General features: G+C 39.6%; 1 protein-coding gene across 2 annotated transcripts in view; it reads right to left on the bottom strand.

The window, feature by feature from the left end:
- The window catches only part of AATF (apoptosis antagonizing transcription factor), a 105,360-nt gene that overhangs the window by 15,533 nt on the left and 62,610 nt on the right, over positions 1-27,217 (bottom strand). Inside the window, exons 9-12 of one of the 2 annotated variants that reach the window (XM_053910475.2) lie at positions 24,324-24,391; positions 22,383-22,463; positions 12,226-12,297; positions 11,739-11,972 (exon numbers count right to left, since the gene is read on the bottom strand). In XM_053910475.2, the coding sequence (XP_053766450.1) occupies positions 11,765-11,972; positions 12,226-12,297; positions 22,383-22,463; positions 24,324-24,391 (429 nt within the window). In that variant the 3' untranslated portion in view covers positions 11,739-11,764. Of the gene's footprint in view, positions 1-11,738; positions 11,973-12,225; positions 12,298-22,382; positions 22,464-24,323; positions 24,392-27,217 lie in introns of those variants that run through there. The other variant, XM_024572915.3, reaches the window with a different exon arrangement.

Raw genomic sequence — 27,217 nt, 5'->3', positions numbered from 1 at the left:
TTACAAAGGCGTAATGTGGCAAGGACACACGGGACTGATTAGGTCAGGCTGTTGGCTGAGAAAGAAGCTGTTAGTGCAACAGTCTATGTAGGAAGTAAAAACAATCTGGACTCAAAAGGAGGCTGTAGAAATGCAGAATAGAGGCCACTGAACAACACCTATATTAAAATAAAGTTCCAAGCAGGTGAAAACTAAGAAAAGAAATCAGACAAACTCAGAATACACAGGCGAACAACTGGGGTTCAGGAGGGCAGTCCGAGCACAAAACAACGAGAAATACCCAAAGGAAAGTTTCACGTATTTGATTACATAAAAAGGAAAAGTTACATACGACCAATAAAAATCATCAACAACAGGCAAGCAAAATAGGGAAAATCTACAAAAATATGAAATATGGTATATAACTATAACATATAGAATTTATACAAACTGCAAAGAAAAATGAAAACTCAAAGAGAAAAGGGGGTAAAGGATAAAAACAGAAATACAAATTATTAATAAACATAGAGACTCCTAAAGTTTACTGTTAAATTGAGGAAATAAACATTAGATACCTAATCCAGTGCCTGGCCCATGCTAGGTACTCAATAAGGCATCATTTGTTATAAACTTGTAAGACGACTCTCCACATCAGCAAAGGTGCAACGACATAAGCCTCAGCTCAGGGAGAGGCAGAAGGGGCCTGGTAATCAGCACACGTGACCAGGAATCATTAGAATGTTATGTCTTTGACCTGGGATTTACCCTTCTAAGAACCTATTCTAAAGATACAAGCAAGACTTAGAACATGGGTTTCTATACAAATATGTTATTGTAGCACTAATTAAAGAGAAATAAAAACAATCAGAAACAACTTAAATGTCCAATAATAAATATTCCATAACTGAATATTACATAGTTATTAAAATGTCTTTAAAAATACTTAATGTGACTTCCGGCCAAGATGGAGACGTAGGTAGACACACTGTGCCTCCTCGCAAACCAAAAGAAGGACAACAACAATTTAAAAAAGAAAAACAACCAGAACTGACAGAAAATTGAACTGTATGGAAGTCAGACAACCAAGGAGATAAAGAAGAAACATTCATCCAGACCAGTAGAAGGGGCGGAGACAGGCAGCTCAGGCAGAGAGGACTCACGGCAAGGCAGCAGCTGGTGGACCCGGTGACAGACCAAGCAACCCAGGGCTCCAGCTCTGGGAACTAAAGCCTCAAACCTCTGATTGAAAACACCCGTAGGGGTTGAGGTGGCAGCAGGAGAAACTCCCAGCCTCACAGGAGAGGTCGTTGGAGAGACCCACAGGGGCCTAGAGCATGCAAAAGCCCACCCACTCGGGAATCAGCCCCAGAGGGTCCCAATTTGATTGTGGGTAGCGAAGGGAGTGACTGAAATCCTGCAGAGAGTGGAGCAGGCACTATTGCTCCCTCTTGGCCCCTCCCTCATGTACAGCGTCACAGCACAGCGACCAGCATTACCCTGACCGGGGGAACACCTAAGGCTCCGCCCCTTTAAGTAACAGACGCACCAAGACAAAAAAAAAAATGGCCCAAATGACAGAACACTTCACAGCTCCAGAAATAATTCAACTAAGCAGCGAACAGATAGCCAACCTATCAGATGCACCCTGGTAATCAGAATGCTCACAGGATTGGTTGAATTTGGTCACAAAATAGATGAAAAAATGAAGGCTATGTAAGAGAAACAAAGGAAAATGTACAGGGGACCAATAGTGATGCGAAGGAAACTGGGACTCAAATCAATGGTGTGGACCAGAAGGAAGAAAGAAACATCCAACCAGAACAGAATGAAGAAACAAGAATGGCGAAAACTGAGGAGAGGCTTAGGAACCTCCAGGACATCTTGAAACATTCCAACATCCAAATTATGTTGGGTGCCAGAAGGAGAAGAGGAAGAGCAACAAATTGAAAACTTATTTGAACAAATAATGAAGGAGAACTTCCCCAATCTGGCAAACGAAATAGACTTCCAGGAAGTCCAGGAAGCTCAGAGAGTCCCAGAGAAGCTGGACCCACGGAGGAACACACCAAGGCACATCATAATTACATTACCCAAGATTAAAAATAAGGAGAGAATCTTAGAAGCAGCAAGAGAAAAGGACACAGTTACCTACAAAGGAGTTCCCATAAGACTGTCAGCTGATTTCTCAAAAGAGACCTTGCAGGCAAGAAGGGGCAGGAAAGAAGTATTCCAAGTCATGAAAGGCAAGGACCTACATCCAAGATTACTGTATCCAGCAAAGCTATCATTTAGAATGGAAGGGCAGATAAAGTGCTTCTCAGATAAGGTCAAGTTAAAGGAGTTCATCATCACCAAGCCCTTATTTATATGAAATGTTAAAGGGATTTACCTAAGGAAAAGAAGATAAAAAATATGAACAGTAAAAATGACAGCAAACTCACAGTTATTAACGAACACACCTACAACAAAAGCAAACTAAGCAAACAACTAGAACAGGAACAGAACCATAGAAATGGAGATCACATGGAGGGTTATCAACAGGGGAGTGGGAGGGGGAGAGAGGGGGGAAAGGTACAGAGAATAAGTAGCATAAATGGTAGGTAGAAAATAGACAGGGAGAAGGTAAGAATAGTATAGGAAATGTGGAAGCCAAAGAATTTATATGTATGACCCATGGACATGAACTATAGGGGGGGAATGTGGGAGGGAGGGGGTATGAAGGATGGAGTGGAGTGAAGGGGGGTTAATGGGACAAATGTAATAGCATAATCAATAACATATATTTAAAAAATAAAATAAAAAATACAAATACTTAATGTTAAAATGCTTATAATATAGTTAACTGAAAAAAGGGATTCAAACATATATGTATATATCTTTATAAAATATATACTAAAAGTGTTTTTCAAGAAAACATGAAAATATTAATAATGCTCAACTCTTAATAGCAGAAAAGAGATGAATTTTTCCTTGTTCCTTCTGTACTTTCCAAATTTTCTTCCGTAAGCACAGATTGTGTTTACTGTAGGAGAAAAATATATTTTTTCTGAGGAAAGTAGGTAACAGGTGCCCAAGTATGGCAGAGGTAGAATTGTAAGAGCAAATTGATCCTGGCTGGTGTGGCTCAGTGGATTGAGTGCTGGCCTGCGAACCAAAGGATCACTGGTTCGATTCTCAGTCAGGGCACATTCCTGGGTTGTGGGCCAGGTCTCTGTACAGGGCGTGCAAGAAGCAACCACACATTGACATTTCTCTCCCTCTCTTTCTTCCTCCCTTCTCCTCTCTAAAAATAAATAAATAAAATCTTTTTATTAAAAAAATGGGGCAAACTGACTGAATCAGATGCCAAAGCTGATTATATAGCTCAGGGTCTTTCTAGTCAGAAGAATGGTGTGACCATAAGAGCAGGTCTGGAAATTCAGTGACTGATACTAAAATGGGATGACTTCACAGGCCAAAGCCTTCCCATATAGAAAGCATCTCTATTAGAAAAGGAAAAATCATTTTAGTCCAAACAAGTTGTTTCGTCTCTTTTTCCCAAACGAGTTTTTAGTTGAGAGACAGGCTCTCTGTGCGTGGACTGGGGGTGGGAAGCAGCGGCACCCCCTTGGCACACTGTCCTTACGTATTTCTAAAGCTTGTTGATTTTCTGAAAACGGTGGTAGGGGTTACGGGTCACACTCCTAGGTGCATAGACTATTCAAGCTCCACTACATACTTGCTGTTTAACTTGGGTACATCACTTATTTGCCCTATGGCTCAGTATTCTTATCATAAAATGCAGCCCTGGCTGGTGTGGCTCAGTGGATTGAGTGCCTGCTTACAAACCAAAAGGTTGCTGGTTCGATTCCCAGTCAGGGCACATACCTGGGCTGGGGGCATGTGAGAGGCAACCATTTGATGTTTCTCTCCTTGTCTTTCTCCCTCCCTTCCCCTCTCTCTAAAAATAAAATAAATAAAATCTTTAAAAAATGCAGATAAAACACTTTAGTGGTTTTTATAAGGACTCAATGAAATTGTATATGAAGGGCTTAGTGCAGTGTCTGGCAAACAGTAAATGCTCAATAAGTGGAATATGATATTATTCTATGTCATTTCACTGCCAATCAGAAACAGGGTGGCAGGCTTGGGGTGGATAAATCAGAGCAAAGGATGAATGCACTTGAAAACAGAAATGGTGTACATATCTTAGCAATCCGATGTTGGCTCAGTGATCACAGTGGGAAATGTATTACGATGGATGAATGTCTAAATTAATGAGAAAGGATTTGGCTATTGCCTACCCACTAGCAAGTTACTTAGTTGTGATTAATACAATATCTATAAGATATTATATTTTTAAAGTCAACAATAATAAAATAGAAAAACTGAAGAACAGTAAGTCTTTAGGAGAAACATTTACACTCACGTTATAGAATGTGAAATATCCCTTTGCGGGGATAAATAGGGTTCATAACCCTCTGAGGAAATGAGGGGCATTTGACTGCAGCAATGAGAACGACCGTCAAGAAGCCCCACTTTGAGGCTTGTCTGCTCAGCATTTACAATCTTCTTCTAGAAGATGTGCTTTTATCGCTCTACACCCTGCTTGGAACCCAGACTTCAATTTGAGAATGCAAATTCTCTAGAATTGTGTAAGACTGAACAGCAATGAATCAGGAAAAACAGAGGAAACAAGAGCGGTATTTTCTTTTCAACCAAGTTTTGGAATTCTGGCCCAAGGCTCAGGTTCGAACTTGAGAGTGTTTTCTTCGTCCTTTCTGACATTACTGAGGAGGCAGGCTCCAGGCCTCCTATCTCTGTGCTGAACGCCATCTTTAATGATGATATATGGGGGGCCCTTCCTCTCAGCACTGCTGGTGGCGGGGCAGGGTGGGGGTGGGGGGCGTCAAATACGTGATGCCGCGCTTGAGCGTCAACAAGCGAATTACAAACTGTGTCGATGCGAGCTGATGCAGAGCTGTAATCCCCTCTAACAAGGGATCAGCTCACTGCCATGAGTTATGTTCACTCTGCAATCTGATAAGGAAGAGAGGGAACTGCTAATAACAGAGTAACGGGAGCCTTTAATGACGCTGGTAAAAGGCAGCACCAGTGAAAATACTGCTCTTGTTCATGCCGATTAGATCAATGTTGCATATTTGCCCGGACTTGTTTCACCTGTCAGAATAACCTGTGTCTTTTTAGGAGATAAGACGCTTCAGAAAAAAACATCTATATCTTAACCATTCTTGCTTGCAAGTTTTTATCCAATGAAAAGTGCTCTGTGGAAGGTATTTCTGGGGCTATTAGCTGATGTGCTCTCAAATGCTAAGCAGACTCCCCCGGAATATTTCAGCACGATCCCGTGCCTATTTCTCTTACATATAGGGGTACGGTCGACAAGGGGGAATCAAAAATGGTCTAAGAAACCTCTGGGCTACCAAGCAGGGGGAAAAGACATCACTAGTAGAGTGGTAGAATGTCCCCACGTTGAGGGTACAGACCTCGCACAAAAATGGCCAGCCTGTAGAAATTCTATCACACCAAGGCGCCCCGAGAACAGTGGGGCAGTGATGTCAACAAAGCACTTTTCAAGGCTGGGTTGCATTTGCACACTTCTTTTCTGAAACTCCAGGTGTAAAACAATAAGGTATTCAGGGCTTAGTAGTTATCATTAAAGGATCCTCTCCAGGTTCTTTTTTCTTTTTTTAAAAAAATGCCAGTCGCTTTATAAAAGGAGTGGGAGAAGGGTTTTTTAATTTGGGGGGAGAACATGGGGGACCAAAATGGAAATTCTCGCTGTTCCTCTCGAGAATTTCTTTAAGGAGTGGAGTACCTATAAAATGTTGACATTGCTGTCATCTTTGTAGATGAGGGGAGAAGAGCCTCTTAGGAAAACAGAACACGTGCACCTCTAAGGGACAGCACCGGAACCAGGCCCTCTCTGAAGGAGCAGTTACAGAGGCCAACACTTACTTTCCCCGTCATGCCAACAAAGCACGCAGCTCACACGGCTCCCTTTCCCAACTCCGAGGCAGCAGCCCGCTGTGAGGGCTACATCATGGCCTGTCTCAGAGGTCTTCCTCAGAATCTGCTTCTGCTACTTGCCACGCCAGCATTTTACTACCTGACCTCCATCAACGCAACGGATGAGAGAGAATTAACTTCTTTACAAGTCTGCCTCAGAGGGGCCTGCGAAGTAAGCTGCTTCGGAAATGTCCTTGGCGAGCTCTGGGCCCTTCTCTGATCAGCGCCATGAGCAGCAGTCCGGCACACCCTGCAAGTGTGTGCACCCTGACCTGTCCTTGGTGGGAACACGGTGCTTAGGGGGATCCCCTACTAAGGAGACAGCAAGCCTTCCTCCCCCTGAGCCCACTGGTAACTGTCTCTAAAACACCATGTGGCATTTTGGCCTCTTAGCAAAGGTGACTCTGATGGACAAACAGTAGCTGCTCTGGGAGCTGAGCTGTCCCATGCCAAGGGTTCCCAAGGGTTTAGCAAAGCCAGTGATCATATTTAGGCTCATGGTAATATCCCTCCCGCATGCAAACACGTAGTACCTGGGCAAAATGGGATTTCTTTTTTCTCTCAGTAATGGGAGCGTGCATCAGGCCTGCAAACAAACCAACTGCCTGCCTTGCAATGGAGTAAAGATCTGCTGGATCGGCACCTATGAAGGGCCAGGGATTACATGAAACGTTAACAGAGGAGACCTGAAGGCACGGAAAGGCATTTAAAGCAATACCCGGCATTTACCTAGAGCGCAAAGCCCCCAAAAGAAATGTGGTAACACGGGGATACAAAATGATCTCCTTCACATTTTAAAAGTTTTAAAATAATAATAATAATAATAGATGGCTTGAAGAGAAAAAGTCCTAGCATGAGAAAAGAATATCTATCAGCAGAAATTAACTAAACAGATAACAGTACACAGACCACAGGACCACAGCACAGGAGAAACAGTGAGGTGCCACTACCCTTTTCAAGATCCTTTTAAAGATAGTACTTCTTTCTCCACTAATGGTGTATTAACACCCTATGTTAAAGATTAAGGATCTCTTTTTTTCTCTTTTAACAAGAGCTATGTTCCAGTTTCAATTCAAACTGACCAAGTGTAAATTTTTTGAGCTCAAACTGGGCAAGGGATGTCAGGATTCAAGGACAATTCAAGGACAAGTAACAGCACTTGCGTCCCCCCTACAAAAAACAACCAACCAACCAAACACTTGATATTAATCCAATTTATGCACATGCGTGAAACAATGAACTGGAATTAAGGAAGAACTAAAGAAAAGAGAAGGGCTTCGCTCACCAGACCTGGGTAAGGTAGGAAACGTAAGTGCAGCTACCTCTGACAGTAAGAAATCAAAAGAGCAGGAAATTTTGTTACGTGTATTTTATCATCATTTATATTCTGGTTTCTCTTCAGATCATATAAATCTTTCGCCTTTTAAAAAGTAGGAGGTGGGATGGGAAGAGAAGCTAATCAGATGGTCCACAGAGCAGAAACCGTAAGGGAGAGAAGGCCCTTAAATTTATATACTTCAATAGAGAAATATCATGGACCTTCCTACCTCCTCTCCATATTATTATATATATACTTTTCAAACCGAAAATGTCCCTTTTCTCCTGCTGATAAAAAGCAATCCATTTCTTTTCACTTATTGTAAAAAAATTTTTGAACACTACAGAAATACAAAGAATAATAAGTAAAATGTGCCTTGGACTCCACCCCACCCAGCAATCAATATGGGAGGAGTTTGGTGCACTGTTTCAGAGCTCATTCTTTTTAATAACAACTAATATAAATGTATTCTCATGGCAAAAGGTCAAAGCAAAATGAAAGTATAAAAAACAAAACGTTGCCCTGGCTGGTGTGGCTCAGTGGACTGGGTGCTGGCCTGTGAATCAAAGGGTCACTAGTTTGATTCCCAGTCAGGGCACATGCCTGGGTTGCAGGCCAGGTCCCCAGTGGGGGGTGCACAGGAGGCAACCACACACTGATGTTTCTCTCCTTCTCTTTCTCCCTCCTTTCCCCTGTCTAAAAAATAAATAAATAACATCTTTTAAAAAAAAGCAAAAACGTTGAAAGTCTCCTTCACCCCCTTCCTCACCCCATGCTCCTCTCCATAGGCAAACATTTTACATATGGTGACATAAGGTCTTCCCAGACGTTTCCTACAACACAGACACAGATGTGCGCACCTATATACCCATTTAATTTTTATTTTAAAAGCAAAGTGGATCATATAACAAGCACAGTTTCTTTTTCCAGTTAACAAAATAACTTGGAGATCATTTCAAGACAGTGTGTTGTTTTAAAGGTACTACTTTTTCCCCCATCACATATCTATTTATTCAAATAATTGGAATAACAGAAATAGTATTTGGTAGCCTACTTTTGCCACTTAACATTATGTTAATACATATGATTCACTTCATCCTTTCACAGCTGCTTGCAATGTCACTGAGTGATTTTCTATGATTAACTAGTTCCCTATTGATGGTCATGATTGGTTCTTACTTTCCCCATTATAAACAATGTTGCAATAAAGACCCTAAATACAAATATATTTGCCAACTTGCTATTTCCTTAGGTCCATTTCTAAAAGTAGATTATTCTGGGTCAACAGATAGATACATTTAAAAAGTTGAAACAGTGCCCAATAACCCTCCAAAATGATTTTGCCAATTATATTCCGAATAACAGTACATGAAAGTACATGTTTTTTGCCACTATCCAAACTGAGGATTACTATCTTTTAGTGTCTTCCCATAAGGAAAAACATGAAATCTCATTATTTTAATTTGCATTTCTTGGATTAATGAGATTGACAGTCTTTGTTTTCGGCAATTTGAGATTTTTCTTTCATAGTTTCTGAATTTGCTAGCTGAAATACATTACCCCTTATTTTTATTGGGATATTTTTAAAGATTTGTAAAAATTCTTTACAACAGTGTTATCACATAGTAGAGAAATATGTCAGTCCTGGCTGGTGTGGCTCAGTGGACTCAGTGCTGGCCTGCGAACCAGAGGGTCACTGGTTGATTCTCAGTCAGGGCACGTGCCTGGGCTGTGGGCCAGGTCCCCAACAGGGGCATGAGAGAGGCAACCACACATTGACGTTTCTCTCTTTCTCTTTCTCCCTCCCTTCCCCTCTCTAAAAATAAATAAATAAAATCTTAAAAAGAAAAAAATATGTCACGTGTTCAACTTCTCTCCAGTTTACCATTTACTTACAACTTTTTTGCTATCTCTTCCAATGTGACTTTTAAGGCCTATTAAATATTTTCCATTACGGTTTCTGGCCTTGGTGGTGTCACACTTATAAATTCCTTCTCTACCTCGAAATCATAACAAAATTCTCCATTCATACATGCACACCAAGAATGGCACATCTGTAAGTTAAACAACCAGAGCTAGTTGCTTGAGGAAAAGTAGTATGCACTGATATTGATATTCTAACAATTATGAAAATTTTCCATTCCTCAATGATATCTGTGTTTTATAAAGTGGAACAGAAAATAGTATAGTACTAGGTTATTTCCAGTTATGGAATTACCTAAAGAAAAACAAAACAGGCCAAGCTACAACTGCCTCCTTCTTACTTAAAATGAAGTAACAATACCTATTGGCCCTGGACGTAATACCTAGTTCCTCTGCCCATAGTTAATCTGGCCTATGCAGACTAAGGAGCATGAGCAGTAATGTGGACGCAGGCCTCTGTATCTAAGGAAACACAAAGGGAATTGAGTGCACTGTGGTAAAAGCAAACGTTCAGTTCTCCAACTACAAGACTTTTACTAACTTCCTTGTTAAATGGCTAAACCAGCCAGAGAACAATGTTGACAATTAGCTACCAAGCCACAAGGGAGAGCCTTTTCTCACGCTGAATGCCACAAGGACCATTACCCAGCAAACACACTCCCAATCCTTCCTCCCTTGCCTGCTCCACCTGAAGTGGCCACAGAACATAGTTCTGACCAATAAGATATAAGAAGTTTGTTGGAGGGGATTCTGTGAACTTCTTTACTTTTACAATAAAAGAAAGCAGACATGGCTGACACCAGCCACTCCTTTCCCCTTCTTCCTGCCCGGAACGCATGTTGGATGGCAGCAGCTGCAGCCACTATCTTGGGACCACAGGAAAAGACCAAGAGATGCTGGCCCTAACATCACTGAGAAGGCAAAGCCACTGCCTATAATCACCCGCCACCCCTAGAATTATTCTGTCAGAAAAATCAACTCCCATTTGCTTCTGCCTCTGGAGTCAGGCTTTGTGTCTCATGCAGACCAAGCCCAGCATAATCCTAAATAATACAGTCATTTTCAAATAATCTTTATGTCCAGCATATAGCAGAGCCTCAAACTTTATGAGTGAATAAATAAGATTCTGGAAAATTGAATGTCCCTGGGGTATTACTAGGTGATTTTTTTAAGAACCCCAACTAGGAATGACAAAGTTGATTTCTAAATGATCTAGTAGTATTGTATTCCAAAGATGCCACCAATATTTAAGCCAGGTTTCACTTTACACCTGGGATAATAACATTAACTGAACGGGTTGGGCTGAGGTAGCATCTAGTTTTCCTTTCTTGTTGATATAATTTTTTCACATCATCTAAGGATGTGCTCATTTAACTCTGTTTTAAAAAAAGCACTAATATAGACATGAATGGGGAAAAAACAGCCATACATAGGCATTCACTTGCAAAGCACAAGAGAAGATACGAGGTCACAGAGCTCTGAGTACCAGCATGTTCAGAACTGTCCATAAGCTGTTTTATACTCAGGGCACTGAACAAACAAACGAACAAAATTAGTAACTGCTCTGCTCACCTCAACTTGTAGATCTGCTACTTTTCGGGCAAGGGGGGTGAAGTGATAGAATTTAGTAGCAAACTAAATATATGCAAATAAAAAGGTTAAATATAGTTTGAGGTATAAAGCTGCCAAAACTCCCAAGTGCCACATTATAACCAATCAGTTCACCTGGTAAAGATTTATGTTTAAAAATGTAGACCACAGCATTATTTACAACAATGATAATTAAAAGAAGTTTAAATGTCCAGTTATTAGTAAAAGGCTAAATAATATTAAAAACTTACATAGTCATTACAAATTTTTGAATAATTTTAATGGCATAATGCTCAGTGCATATAAAATACTTAAGAAAATTTGTAACAGTGGAATATAATTTTAATTATATATTAAAAAAACAAGAACATACCAAAAGGAAACTCAACAACTAAAAGAAAATATTCTGAGATGTTAAAAGTGGTTATTTCTTATGTATGCATACACACACTTCCTAGTTCTGTATGTTGAAAGAACCTAGGAAAAATGATCCCTAGTAACAACGAGCACCCTTAGCACCCAGATTTTGGTTTCTAAATGCCACAACCAACTAAGAAGAACCAGGGCTCCTTGAAGAAAGACTGATTCCAGACCTGGAATATGAAAAGTGTAAGCTGAGCCTAAAACACCTTTGTCATGCCAGAAAGTAAGGAAGTACTCAAATAACTTGGAACATCTCAAAAGGACACAGGACAGCTTGAAGGGACTTCCATTAATATGGGACAATTTAAAATCAAAATAAATAATGACAGTAACAGATTACAATTCATTGAATAACATAGGAAAGCACAATTCCATACTGATATAAATGAATAGTAGTAAATAAGTAATCTTAAAAAAAACATTACATTATCGCTTGCCAACTAACAAATGTAAAAGGAATTATTTAAAAATGGTTATCTCTGAATTATGAGTATGTTTTTATTTTGTCTCAGCTTAACAAAATCAGCATGTACTTCTTTTATAAAAATACTTGGGAAAAAAGAACCAATCCTCAGCCTGAACAAACACAACCTCGTGCCACCTGCACAGCGATCTGCGCAGCTGCTCTGAAAGGACAGCATACGCGCCAACCCCCCAAACATAAATCAAGTGCACGTGCTGTCCTGACCTGTCGGTCCCACACGAGAGCTCAGGTACTCTACGAAGATGGCTTAAGTTAAAAACAATACAAAACAGCAAAAACGAACAAAAAACCACCAGAGGCAGCATTGAGATGTATGGAAATTTTGTTTTGGTTTTACAGTAATTATGGGAGTGAAGAGATGTGACAAGGACCCTCGCTATGATGCCAATGACAAATGGTTAACTGATCAGAAGAAATGGAGAGGGCGACAGGCTGTAGAACAGGTCAATATCAGGCTGTCATGAAGCTATTTGAGACACATAATTAATCTATTACTCACCTGGCGTCATCACTCATTGTGGTGTGGTCAATAGGTGCCATGAAGCTCAGCAGCTTGCTAAGGACATGAAACCTGAATAAAGCAGGAAACAGGCAGCCACATTAGTAACCATTAAACTAGAAAAGGAAACGCAGCCTATGAGCTAACAAACTCGAGGACAACACATCACAGGAACATTCGGCTCCAGAGTTGCATAGGGAACAGTCACAGGCACGTAGCACTTAACCCTACAGACCCCTTTTTCCTTAATGCTACAGGAGAAAAGCTGGTACCCCGTACACTGTACAACTGCACATTGCACAGTGAATGACAGTTCAACACAGATGCACTTATGTCACAGCCCCCCAAAAAGTAGACACTCTGCGCCCTTGACAAAAGACTAACCCTTAAACGTTACTCCAGACAAAAGACAATGAGGACTACGCCACTTTCTTCCTCTACACATGATCGTAATCATTTTTCAGCAGCATTAAAGCTACTAGCTGGCAGTACACAGGCAATGGTACACCACCACCACCATCACTCACTAGCCCTGGCTCCCTGAGTCAGAAAAGGCTTCTAGAATTCCACGTCATTTCTCCTCACTCGTCCCGCTGGGTCTCTCACTCTCCCATCTTTAAGTGAAGGAGCACAACTGAGTAGGCACATAAGTTTGATCTCTGGAACTCTAGTCAACATATTATAGAAACCTAAGTCACATCACCTCCATTTCTTGCCAATATAAAAACAGTATTTTGTAAAAAAATGTTTTGAGACTTGCTGGTGAAAGGGGCTGAACAAATATATGACCTTATTCAGACCAAATTATGCCAAAGAGAATTCAAAGAAAGTCCCCCTTTTCTGTTCATTATAATAGAAGAGGCTGTATGACAGTAGGCATATTATTAAATTTTAACCAAAAAATACTGGACGGGCGAAACACTATACACAAACAAAAATATGATAAATATTTTCATGTGCATTGTTTTAACAGTTTTAAAAACATTTTTACATATACCAAGAGTTCATTCTCTACTGTATCACCCACAGCTAAGCCTCCCAAATCTCTTTTTCTTAACAAATAAATTTTTAAAGAATAATAGTGATGAGGTTTTCTTCATTATAAAGTAACAGAAAAGTATAAAGTCATTACAGAAAATCTGGAAAACAAACCAACAAAACACAAAATATGCATAACCCCTCCACCTAAAAACAATTGTTAACCTTTCGGTTAGTGTGTTTGTTTTGCATAGTGACCCTGTTATACACATACAGTTTTGCATCCTCTTTTTTCACTCAGCATTGTAAGCACTGTCCTATAACCAATACCTGAATAGCTGTATATAATTCCAGGAGTGAAAGTAGCATAATATGTTTTCTTATTTTTGAACATTTATATTTCTTCCAATTCTTCACTTTTTAATAAAGATTTTACTTATTTATTTTTAGAGAGAGGGGAAGAGAGGGAGAAAGAGAGGGAGAGAAACATCAGTGTGTGGTTGCCTCTCACACCCCGCACTGGGGACTGGGCCTGAAACCCAGGCATGTGTCCTGACTGGGAATGGAACTAGCGACCTTTTGCTTCACAGTCCGGTGCGCAATCCATTAAGCCACACCAGCCAGGACCAATTCTTCACTTTTTAAAAAATGCAAAAACAAAATCTGAAGCTTGTTTTTTAAAGTGTCTGCTATCTCCTACTTATAAAAAATAATTCTTATAAAAAGAATCCAAATACAGAAATGTATGGAGAACTGACAAGTCCTCTGTAGTCCTATCCCGCAGAAATAATCACTGTTGGTTAAAACTGTTCAGTCTGGCTGAAGTATTTTCCACATATAACACAAGTATATAGACTTAATACATTTTTCACATAAAAATGAGATTGCAATATAGTTAATATTCTGTATTAAGCTTTTTCCACCGTACCACGTTATAGTCTATTCTCTTCGTAGTTGCAGAATATTCCATTATGTCAATATATTGTAATTTATTACATTTCTTATTGATGGGCATTTACATAGACTGCGCCCATTTAAAAGCCATGTTAAACAGTGAAGTAAAGACAGTTATACACGAAGCACCGTACGTTTGTTCGCATGTTCTATGGGACACACTGTGAGATGTGAAGTTGCTGAATTGAAGGCAAACAAAGTTGAAATTAAAACACTGAGTCAAAATGCCCTCCCAAAGGTTATGTTGACATGTGAGAGTATAAATATTTACCTAACCATTTTATGTAAGTATAAAGCATAAATATCGTTAGATATATTTTAATACCATCAAACATTTGTTCTTGAATGTCTTGGTTCTTGAACAGTTTGGTTCTCAACCGAACTGTTCATGGAAAAGTGTCTCGATTCTCCACCTGACATCCCTTTCATGCCGATGCCTGTATGACCAGTCATGGTCTCTCGGGCGACAAAGGAGATTTGGTATTTCAACAAATCGCTTCTTGAACAGTTTTCTGGAATGAATTAAGTTTGAGAACCGAAGTTCCACTGTGTCTTTAGGTTTCACCAAACTTTGGTGTCCATCTAAAAAATGAACACTGTTCTTGGCTGGGTCCAAAGACAAGTTTAATTCACTTTCTGGACAAAGAACTATGAACTAACTGTGCTCCACAGTTGCGTTAGCCACCGGCCAGCTGTGGCTTTAGAGCACCTGAAATGTGGCTTATCTGCACTGAGATGTCCTACAATTTGAAGATACACACCAGATTTTGATGACTTGGGACAATAAATAATGGAACTATGTCATTAATAATTTTAAAAATAATAACTCACTGAAATAATTTTTTTGATACATTGGGTTAAATGAAACATTAAAATTTCATTCACCTGTTTCTTTTTAGTTTTTCACTGTGGCTACTGCAACATTAAAAATTACATAGGTGATACATGTTTTTATTGGATGGCACTGCTGTGTGAAATGCCTTACACTGTAATACAATGTATTCAATAACTATCAACTGCACGAGGAAAGAAAGGCAGGCTTTAAGAAGTAATCAGATTAAAGACAATTTAGTGGCGCCAAGACAAAAAAAAAAAAAATGGCCCAAATGACAGAACACTTCAAAGCTCCAGAAAAAATACAACTAAGCGACGAAGAGATAGCCAACCTGTCGGATGCACAGTTCAAAGCACTGGTTATCAATATGCTCACAGACTTGGTTGAATCTATTCGAAAAACAGATGAAAAAATGAAGCCTATGCTAAGAGAAACAAAGGAAAATGTACAGGGAACCAATAGTGATGAGAAGGAAACTGGGACTCAAATCAACGGTGTGGACCAGAAGGAAGAAACAAATATCCAACCAGAAAAGAATGAAGAAACAAGAACTTGGAAAAATGAGGAGAGGCTTAGGAACCTCCCGGACATCTTGAAACGTTCCAACATCCGAATTATAGGGGTGCCAGAAGGAGAAGAGGAAGAACAAAAAATTGAAAACTTATTTGATCAAATAATGAAGGAGAACTTCCCTAATCTGGCAAGGGAAATAGACTTCCGGGAAGTCCAGGAAGCTCAGAGAGTCCCAAAGAAGCTGGACCCAAGGAGGAACACGCCAAGGCACATCATCATTACATTACCCAAGATTAAACGCAAGGACCTACATCCAAGATTACTGTATCCAGCAAAGCTATCACTTAGAATGGAAGGGAAGATAAAGTGCTTCTCAGATAAGGTCAAGTTAAAGAAGTTCATCATCACCAAGCCCTTATTATATGAAATGTTAAAGGGAGTTACCTAAGAAAAAGAAGATCAAAAATAGGAACAGTAAAAATGACAGCAAACTCACAGTTATTAACGGCCACACATAAAAGAAAAACGAGAGCAAACTAGGCAAACAACTAGAACATGAGGGTTGTCAATAAGGGAGGGGGAGGGGGGGAAAGGTACAGAGAATAAGTAGCATAGATGATAGGTGGAAAATAGACAGGGGGAGGGTAAAAATAGTGTAGGAAATGTGGAAGCCAAAGAACTTATAAGTATGACCTATGGACATGAACTATAGGGGGGGAATGTGGGAGGGAGGGGGGTGGGCAGGATGGAGTGGAGTGGGGGGGAATGGGACAACTGTAAGAGCATAATCAATAAATATATTAAAAAAAAGACATTGTATAAATATAAGTACTTAATAAACTTGTTAATTTTCTTGAAAAAAAAAAAAAAGACAATTTAGTAATGTGTACTTAATGCAATGCATTTCATCTAATCTCAGTTCTGCTGAGGATGAATGCATGTGTTAGTATTAAAACACCTTTTACCAACCATATTAAGAAAAGATGAATATAATTTTGTTGCAGAAGACTAGACAAACACAGTAAGACATCTCATTACTAAAGACCTGAAAGTTTAATTAATTTACATTCCAAGTTCTGATTAAATCACAGTGAAATCTATTTATATATACTGCTGTGTAAAATACTGCATAAAAAATCAATAATTATAATTATTCTTAAAAATTAAAATATTCTTTTTTAATAAATTACTTTCTAGTGTCCAGTGAGCAAGTTGCCATGCCCAGTCTGACCAGGCTGAGGCCACTGACCTGCTATCATTTCAACTAATATTTCCACTATATAATGTTCATTTTTACTACAACGTTTCCAGAAAGCTTATCTTTCCAACCCTATCACAAAGAGTAAAACCTGCTCGATGGTGGAACCTAGTATCAGTGATGATAGCTAGTATACTCTGCCAGCTCTTCTTGAGGTCTAATTTAAGGAAGTATTCATAATATTCTCATCTAGCCTGGGCCACTTGGTTTAATCCTCCAGGGCGGAACGCTAATGTAGCCCGGATGCCATTTTGGCGCCTGCAGAGGCCAAGTGGTCCTGCCGGGAGAAACATCTCAACAGCCAGAGGTTAGACGCCTGGGCTCTGGAATCAGACCAATCAGCTCACATCCCTGTTTGCTATTAACTGGCTCTGTAATGCTGGGTGAGTTGTTCCCTTTAACCACTTTACATGAATTAGCTAATTTAATCTACATAGCAACCTATGAGATGTGACTTTTACCTCATTCCTTACAGATGAGGAAATTGCAGGACAGAGACATAAAGTAACCTGCCCAAGGTCTCAAGGCCAGTAAGCGGAAGAGACAGATTTCAAACCGAGACAGCTTGGCATCACAACCTGCGCTTTTTCTGTCTCCGCAGGGCCCAACAGTGAGAGTTTTATAAATGTTAGTTATCACTGCTGCTACTAATAAAGATCATTCTCTGGCCCTGACCACATCCTTCACTTTTATGGTCACAGAGAGCCAGGTGAATACAGATGACAAAACTGAAAAACAAAACACAACCTTACTCATTACTTTTCTTTTTAGTTTTTACTTTGCAATAATTTATACTTACAGAAAAGTTGTAAACATAGTACAAAGATTCATGTTTAACCTCACCCAACTTCTTCTAAGGTTAATAATTTACCTAAATATAGTGTACTTGTCATAATCAGGACATTAATATCAGTATAATACTATTAACTAAACCATAAATTATAATACTATTTTTTAAAGATTTTATTTATTTATTTTTAAAGAGAGGGGAAGGGAGGGAGAAAGAAGGGAGGGAGAGAAACATCAATGTGTGGTTGCCTCTCGCATGCCCCATACTGGGAACCTGGCCTGCAACCCAGGCATGTGCCGTGACCGGGAACCAAACCAGCAACCCTTCGGTTCACAGGCTGGCACTCAATCCACTGAGCCACACCAGCCAGAGTGCGCATGACCTATTGATGGCACATCAACTGTATTCCAAAAGGCTTTTATGAGACAAACCAATCAAGATAGTAAAAGTTTAAACAGAAATTCTAAAGGGCTTTCACAGTATGGAAAGTCCTTTAGTTTTTGGTTTCTAGACTTCTACAGTAACCCAGCAGGACCTCATGTAGAGAAATGTGATGACAAATGAAAACGTCCCTACCTGACTGGATTTCTCTGGGACATCGAACACTCTTAAGCCCTATTAAGCATTCTCTGCCTTCACTGCTCCACATCACTCTTTCCTGCCGCCCCCCCACCCCATCACTGACCACTCTTCCCCAGCATTCTTTATGGGCTCCTCTTCCTCTATCACATTCCTCAGTACTATACGCTTGTCATCCTATATACTCCTTGAAAACAGCAATTAAATTGTTTCCAAACTATCAACTACACAGTAGTCGCCCCCTAACCATAAAGGGGATGTTCAAGACACCTGTAGATGCCTGAAACCACAGATAATACTCCACCCCACATATACTATGCTTTTCCCTATACATACACAACTATGATAAAGTTTAATTTATAAATTAGGCACAGTAGGTGATTAGCAACAATAACGAAAAACATAACGATTATAACAAGATCCCATAATAAAAGTTATGTGAACGTGCTCTCTCTGTCAGTCTCATCACTGACCTGTAATGGCCATGGCTACTACGTGAGGGACAGGAGGGCAGCACAGACAGCGGAACAAAGGGACGACTTGTGTCCTCAGGTGGGGTGGGGGGGGTAGATTTCTCATGCTTTACAAACAGCACACAATCTTAAACTTACAAATTGTTTATTTCTAAAGATTTTCATTTAATATTTTCTGACCAGGGACTGTGGAAAGCGAAACCGCGGATAAGGAGGGACTACTATTAATACCCACATCCCTTGAACCAAAAAATCTCTATCTCAAAGTTGTATCAAATTCGGCATATTAAAAGATTGAATCTACTCTCCCTCAAAAACAAAAAATCTGATTTCCTTCTTGCAGGCTCTTTTTATACATACCGATGAATAATACCACCCACGATCTACCTAGTTCCCTCTGAACCTATTGAGAGTCAGCTCTCACCCTCACCTTCCTTTACCTCCTTGCATCTTTCTAAAATGCAACCGAATGTGGTAACAATATTCCTCCGCCTAAAATCTTAAATGACTGACTACAGTCTGCAGAATAAAAGTCCAAGGTTCTTAGCACGGCTGTGATCTTGCACTCGTTACTCATACAGCCTCATCTCGTGCTCCACACTCACTTTAAGTCTTTGCTAAAACAGGTTAATTGGAGTTCCCAAAATGACCATGTCTATACTCTCAAGATGCAGTTTTGCAAATGTTATTCTTTTTTGGCTTTTCACTGGGTAACTGCTTCTAATCTGCCCCATGTGAAGTGTGGGTGTTGCACCAATAGAAAGTCTTCCTGAGCAGTCTGCGCCCCCCCAGGGTGAGTCAGGTAACCCCTACGGCAGGATGATCTCTCCCGCAGCACCTCCACAGTGTTACTTATCGGCTCATTGTCCGCCTCCTCTCCAGACTGCACGCTCCTCCAGGGCAGAAGGGGTCTTACCCAGCTCCCAATATGGCTCCTAGAACCATAGGAGGAGCCCTTCTTATATTTTGATAAACCACTTCTTATATTTTAATATTTAGCCTTGTTTAAGTAGAATGTCTATCTCCTACTTACCTGTTGTCAGAATGGAATTTCAGATGTCTCTGGATGTATGGGGACTTAAAATCTGTTCCTATCAAAATGCTACAGAAACGGAAGTGTAGTCCTGACCGCTGTGGCTCAGCCGGGTGGAGCATCGTCCTGTACACCAAAAGGTTGTGCGTTGATTCCAGGTCAGGGCACATGCCTGGGTTGCGGGCTTGCTCCCCCACTGGGGCACATACAAGAGGCAACTGACCAACATTTCTCTCTCACCTCGACGTTTCTCTCCCTCTCTTTCTCCTTCCCTTCCCTGCGCTCTAAAAATAAACACATAAACTCTTACAACTAAAACAAAAACCGAAGTGTGTAAGTGCAGTGCACATACCTCTAACCAGTTTAATGAGGTTAGTAAATAAACATAACGAAAGCAGTTACTATTAAAAGCAAATCCTGTTTTTTCTTAAATTTTAAGGTGATAAATAACAACTCTGATAAATGTATTTTGATTTGGGAAACAATGGACCCGTAGTTCTCCTGCTATCTGTCACGCTCACCTCTCCACCCCTGGTCCAGATGTCATAATCTGCGTCGTGTTTAGACTTATGGCCGCCTCTCATTACCCGATGAGCACGTTCGTCTTGCTGGCATGATCACCCCAAAACATCTTCTGGCTGCTAATGTCTGCAGGGCACTGTAGTGTGTAATAAGGTTGGGACTGTCTTAAAGGATGAAGGAGCGTGATTCTTGCTCTCAAGGGGCACACGACCATATCCACTTGTCCCAATAGGTTTAAAATTTGTACCAGTACAATATGTAGAGAAGACATATTTTCCTCTCTCAGTTTTTCTGAAGCGCATACATTTGCAACAGGGACCCCAACATGTACACACGAGCAAAACCAAAGACACTAACACTTTTAAATGCTTACTATGTACCAGACATTTATACATTATTTTAATCCTCAAACCAAATCTATAAAGTAGGGATTATTATCTCCACTTAATACATAAGAAAAGTGAAGCCCAGAGAATAAAAAAATAACCAAAATTATATAGCCAGACAGAGCCAGGATTTGAACTCAAGTCTTCTAACTTGAAATCCTGGACTCCTCCCTCTAGAGAACATGCATTGCCTCCTAAGTGATAATTTTTAAAGCACCGTATTAGAGGGAAAAAAATCTGATCTCAAAATTAAAAAGTAAGCGTGGCCAATTATAAAGTCCATACAGGGGTGGAGGGTGTAGAAGGGACAGGTACAAAAGAAGCACGCATGTGAGCAAGCAAGTAAATGAACACCAGAGCAGGAGACAGACCCAGTTTTGGAACAACAGTAGAATAATAATGATGGTAATAATGGCAACTAATACTTACATAGTGCTTACTGACTACCTAGCACTGTTCTAAGAGCTGCACATACACTTACTGTCTTAATCTCCACAGCAACCCTACAAGCCTGTGCTACTATCATCCCTATTTTACAGACGACGACACTAACACAGAGAGTTTAAGGGTCTGGCCAAAGTAACTACCAGTCAATCTCAGGGCTGGGATTCAAGCTCTGGCCGTCTGGCTCTCCAGTACTTGCTCTTAACCACGACACTACAATGAACCTGGAGAAGTATGAAGATTTGAAATTTTTAACACCTGACAAAAATTAACTTCACAAAGTTAAAGAAAGAGAAGCATTTGCTGATGAGTTTTGTTAAATACTCAAACAGGTTCATTGAAGTGGTTGTGAAATCTGCTTCTCTGAAGATACTTAAAAATGAGATAGATCTGCATTTGTCCCAAGGGAATTTAATGACAGGCAGGCTCTAATAAGGATGTGGGATTAGCTACCTGCCTAACACAATGAGTTTAAGATTTTTTTTCAATGTGCACCTGAATTACAAGTAGTTTCTTTGATAAGGAGCCTTTGTGTGAATGATATTATGTAACATATACAGTTACAAGAAAACTAAGTCTAAAAGCATAGAAATGTTACTCCTATTCTCACACCTTTCTTATCTGCATATTTATAAGACTTCTTAAAGAGATCACAGGGTTGAGGGTTTTCCTACAGTCAGAAATTTCTCAGTTTTCTTATAAAAATTCTATTTCTCATCTCATTTAAGCACATTGTTAACATTCTCTGAAATTTTTCTATCTTTTTAGCATACTGTGTACACATGTAGCATCATGAAAATGAACCAATATAATCCTATTCTAAAGAAGACTCCAATATAGTTTTTATATTCTTACATAGAAATCGCTTTTTAAAATTTTTTTTTAAAGATTTATTTATTTATTTATTTTTAGAGAGAAGGAAAGGAAGGGAGAAAGAGAGGGAGAGGGAGAGAAACATCAATGTGTGGTTGCCTCTCATGCACCCCCTACTGGGAACCTGGCCTGCAACCCTGACTAGGCATGTGCCCTGACCTGGTTCGCAGGCCAGGGCTCAATCCACTGAGCCACACCAGCCAGGACTATAGATATCACTTTTTAAAGCTAAGACACTTTCAACTATCTTGTCTTGTTTACTTATTGTTTCTCCTTCAGAGAAATGCAGATATTACAACAGTAGAACAACAATAAAAAAACCCACAAACCCTAAAACCATATTTCCATTTTACAGTAAGGAAAACTGAGTCACAAAGTCTCAAATATTGTTTCAGTTATTTTTCTGATCCTTAAAAACAGAATCATCAGAAAAGATAGAAAATGACGTAATAGACAAAATGCAAGGAAAGAGAGGTATTAACATAACACGTTAAAATTTTTTTCTAAGAAGTAACTCACCGAAGTTTCCTTCCTTTGCTGGCTTTCCTATCTACTTTCTTGTGGATTTTGCTTCGTAACTTCTGGATTGCAAGCCACTGCCTGGGAAATTCACAAGCAATGTTATGCATCATCACTAAGGGAAATAGTTATACATATTGACAAATTGGAATTTTTCCTACTAACAACCCTGCAGAAAGAAATCATCAACCTACATCAAGTTCCTCAAGATAGTCTGGGGCCAAAGCGACTAATCAATTGAAGAGGATTTGTGCAATGGTAAAAAAAACAAATGGCAGCTGGGAAATTCTACAGCAAATTTGGTTAACAATGCTCCTTAGTATTTGGAGTTGCTGTGACAAGCACTAAATCTACCAGTCTGTGGAAAAACCCATCAAATTGAGTACAGCTGCTTGGGTTTGCTTTTAATGTTTTAGCTGTGCAGCAAGTTCTATTACTAATATTGCAAACGCTGTGTGGTTTAAACACATGAATTCTTTACATCTAATTTAGCCTCTGTTAATACCGAACTGGTTTTTCTTGTGCTTTCCAATTTTTGCTAATTTTAAAATCATTATCCACTACTGATACTAGTTTTACAGTCATTTTATTTATATTTTTATTTAATCCGTCATATTTCAGAATGTGTTGTTACCAGGTGAGGGCTCTCCTCCCCTCCCTTTAATATAATATCAGCACCACTACCACACCTAAAAAAAGGCAGCAATAATTCTGTACTGTCACATAGTCGGTCAGTCTTCAAATTTCCTGATTGTCTCAATTTTGCAGTTGGGTTGTTTGAGTCAAGATCCAAACAAGATTCGCATATTCTATAGTCATTTTAGATTAAAAGAAATTAATTTTTAAAATAAAAGATATTGGGCTAAGAAAATCTTCATAAATTGCTCATATGAACAAACGTGAAAAATGAAGAAGGAGAAACAGTAGCAGCTCGTCATCTTACCTGATTTATACAATGAAAATGCAACATCAGAAAAAAAAAATCTAGGGAAATCCAATTACCGTAATCTTAATATAATCTTAATTACCATAATCTATTTTATTGTAAAGTGAGATAAATGTACAATATAATCACCACTTAAATACAATTTGCTCTATCACATTAAATTTATAGCGAACACATTAAATTTATAGAGAGCTCTTTATAACATTCCAGAGAGACACAAAATACCAACAACATCCTATCCTAAAATTCAAATAATGTTTTACTCAAATAAAATTATTTTGTCAACACAAATTTTTACTGCATTCTCCAAATGCTTCTCTGCACAGAATCCCATTCTGGCACTTGCAGCTTTTGTTTCCTTTCAGGCTTTTGCAAATTATGGCTCATGGCTATTTAAATGTACACTATTCATTAGGAAGTACTCTAAATGCCCTTTTTATTTTCCAACCACAGGATGAAGCATACACACAAGAGCCTACCTTCACTACTTTACATTCTACCCTGACATCTGGGTAATGCGTCCACGTTCCATTTCTAATTGTGCTGCAGCTTTTACGGAAGGGGTGGAGTCTAAATTAGGGCAGACTCTGACAAAGCAGACCCGACTATGTGCAGGAACCTGTTGTGCACAGTGCCACATCTGACAGCTGAGAGCACACATTTGGGGTTGCTTTTCACCCTCTGGTCAGAGATGGATACAGATACAATCATAACCCAACCCAGAGAGCACAGAGCATAAGAAGGACTTTGAAAAACAAACCCTGGCACAACGCACATATAGGTGCTTTACAACCTCTTATTCAAACTGCACTTAAGGCAATTTAGGGTGTAAACAATTAGTGTTTCCATCACTTTGTCTTTCTAGCTCTTATAATCTTACTTAGCTTTTATAATGATAGGGCCAATCATTGCTTTGGAAGCAGAATTAAGGGGAATCGAAAGGAGAAACTATTACGTTGGCTGCTTGCATAGATACAGAGCCTCATCTAAATTACCTTCCCATGGCCACCTGATCATTGGGGTCCAACGAGCTGGTCTTCCGTTCTATGAGTTCTCGAAGGAGCTAGGGGAAAAAAGGAAAGCAGCTGACTTATTTATCCTCTCCAGCACCAACTAACTTTAAAAAGGCACAGTAGGAATTCTGAATGGCATAGCGACACCTCTAAAACTACAATCAATAAGGAACAACCCAGTGACAAGAGCAGGACTGAATTCCCATTAACCCCTTCATATTTATATATCTTTAAAAAGGTGGCTACAGCAATAGCTGGGAATGGAAGTCCATTTGGAAGACTTATTGTACTGCAGTTCATTTCAAATGAATCAATGAATCTGCAACATTCCCCTCATTGTTTTTATGATTAGTTTTGTCCACCCCATCGATAGCAATGGAGAATCTTTAAAAGGTCAGGTGGGAAGGGCTGTGTGGCAAAAGGGAAGATGCATCAGCCTCTCACCAATAGGATAATGGTACGTGGTTAACTTCTGACCTATAACCTCCAGCAGTCAGGAAGGTCTTCCTCAGGCAAAAGCCTTTATTATATATAATTAAAAGTGTGGACTTCATTTTCTTGCTTTCCACAGCCGATACTCTACCCTGCTGACTATTAAGTGATTTAACCTGATATGACACTGACACATTCACAGCTAGAATGATTTTAAGAGGGACATGTGTGTGTGCTACAAAGAAAGACATGTGTGTGTGCTACAAATACAACACAGAACCAGTCTCTCATCCCATACAATGAACTCTATGGGAACTCAAACCTACTCTCCTCCCAACCCTGCGCAGCCCACTGCATGCAATCAAAATCTAAATCTGTATCTTTCACACAGACTTAGGCATTTGCATTGGATCTTGAAGTCCTATGTGAAGAGAAGCAGCAGATTTAAAAGTTAAACACTGAAGGAGGAGAATTTTAAATTACAGTAGTAAAACTGCGTCTCATCTCTCCTATGCAAGTGCTATATGTATGTATGCAGGGAAACAGCAACAGAGATTAAAATTCCAAAAATCTTCTGAGAGAAATCTAAAGGGAGACACCAAAATAAACTAGTTCCTGCTAATCATCCGTCAATAGTACAGGCTTGACTTTAAAACTTGTTTCTTCACAAGAATAAGTAAGTGTTTTGTAGGTGAGGCATGGTGGCAATACAGGTATTGCACCAAGTTAAATGGCTGAAGTCGGTGGGAGGATTGAGAAGGAGGAATAAATTCCTATGAAAGTAGTTCATGCTCTCATTTTCATTTGTTTAGGGAAGTAGGCACTGGAAGAAGTAAAAAAAAATTATAAAAATATTAATTCCATATAAGATGAAGCCTTATTGCAAAAGGGAAAAGGATATCTCAATTGCAATTAAATAAACCGCCTGTGATGTTTTTCCATTTGCTTTTTTTTGGACATTATTGTTACAAGCAATTACGTTTTAAAATGCAGGGACCAGAGGCCACTGGTTTATTATCACTAGAAAACAGCAAGCTATTTCTCTACCCTGTTTATCTGATTGATTCCCAACATCTTTCTGGCAGCCAATCTATCAGTTTATCTCTCCTACTTCATCACAGTCACTTCTGGCAGCTAAATACAAGATCCAAATCCAGTGTTACACAGACATACGACACAGTAAACCTATGTAACACTGCTACTCTGTACACAGCTGCCCTGAAGGCTAAGCAAAAATGGGCTTCTGGTCCCTAGTCAATATGCTGTCAAAAGCAAGGTTGGGAGGGAGAAGGGGGAGAGGTTAGTAATAAAAAAAAATTTTTTTTTAGATGAAGAAGAAGAAAAAGAAGAGAAGGAAAAAAGTGAAAAGGAAGAAAAATAATGGAATGCCCGCCTCTCACTGCCCTTACCTTGTTCCAGCCACATAAGAGATTACAACAACTGTTCCTAGTTTTCCTAATTGTCTGTGATCCCTTGAGACTGGGGCTGCCATGGCCACTGGGAGCAAGTGCTCATGGAAGGCTGCCCCAGCACAAAAGGGGAGATCCTCTGGAAGAAAGCCCCATATGCCCTTCCCGGAGGCTGAGAATTGGAGCCGCACAACCGCAGTGGATCCGTTACACTTGCAGTGGCCTCTGTACTTCAGACACCAGGCTGGTGCAGCGTTTCCTTCCCAGTACTCTGTGTACCTGACACATTCTGGCTCGCACTTCCACTGCCCGAGTGCCTTGCACAGCTATTCTTGGTCATTCGTGATTAGGAAGGTGGCTTTCTTGGTCTATCTGGCTAAGTCTAGTTTACTCAGTCCAGTGTTTGAGAAGATCCTGTTGTGTGCAAAGTGGGAATAATAAGGCAGCAAGAAAACGCAAGCAAACTATTCCCATGGCTTTTCCTATTTCCCATAGCTACCACTATCACTGGGTTTAAATTTAATTAGGAAAACTGCTTTCAAAAATGTTGCAGAAAAGAAATGAAGCTTGAGCGTTCAATTTTTATAGCTGAACTTGAGGAACAAACTTTCCATTAAAATTCATATTTTGGTTACAGTTATTGGAGCTATTAATTTTGACAATGATGACACAATATTTGTAATTTTCCATGTGACTCAGAAAATGGAGAGATGTATGAAGTATTTTTGTTCTAGCCTGTTATAACTCGTCCAGAGAGACAAGTCAGAAAAGTTTGATTGTTTCTCTAATTCTAGGGGGAAATCGTAGATATAGTTAGGTTTGCAGGTCAGAAACCTATTTAACCCATCACAACATACACGAGGAACTGCACTGCTAGTACTACGCAGCATCTAACGGGTATTTACAATACTTTGCCTACAAAAAAAATGCATGCCTGCATCAGTTACAAATGGCAGACTGAACAATTAGTTTCTCTCTTCTCCCTTCTTGAGCCCTCTAAAAGACAGTAGAGGAATAAAATAAATGTATTAACCC

This window comes from Desmodus rotundus, chromosome 9 (genome assembly GCF_022682495.2).
Source record: "Desmodus rotundus isolate HL8 chromosome 9, HLdesRot8A.1, whole genome shotgun sequence".
Lineage (NCBI taxonomy): Eukaryota > Metazoa > Chordata > Mammalia > Chiroptera > Phyllostomidae > Desmodus > Desmodus rotundus.
The sequence above is the reverse complement of the archived record's forward strand: the minus strand, read 5'-3'. Positions and strand labels throughout refer to the sequence as shown.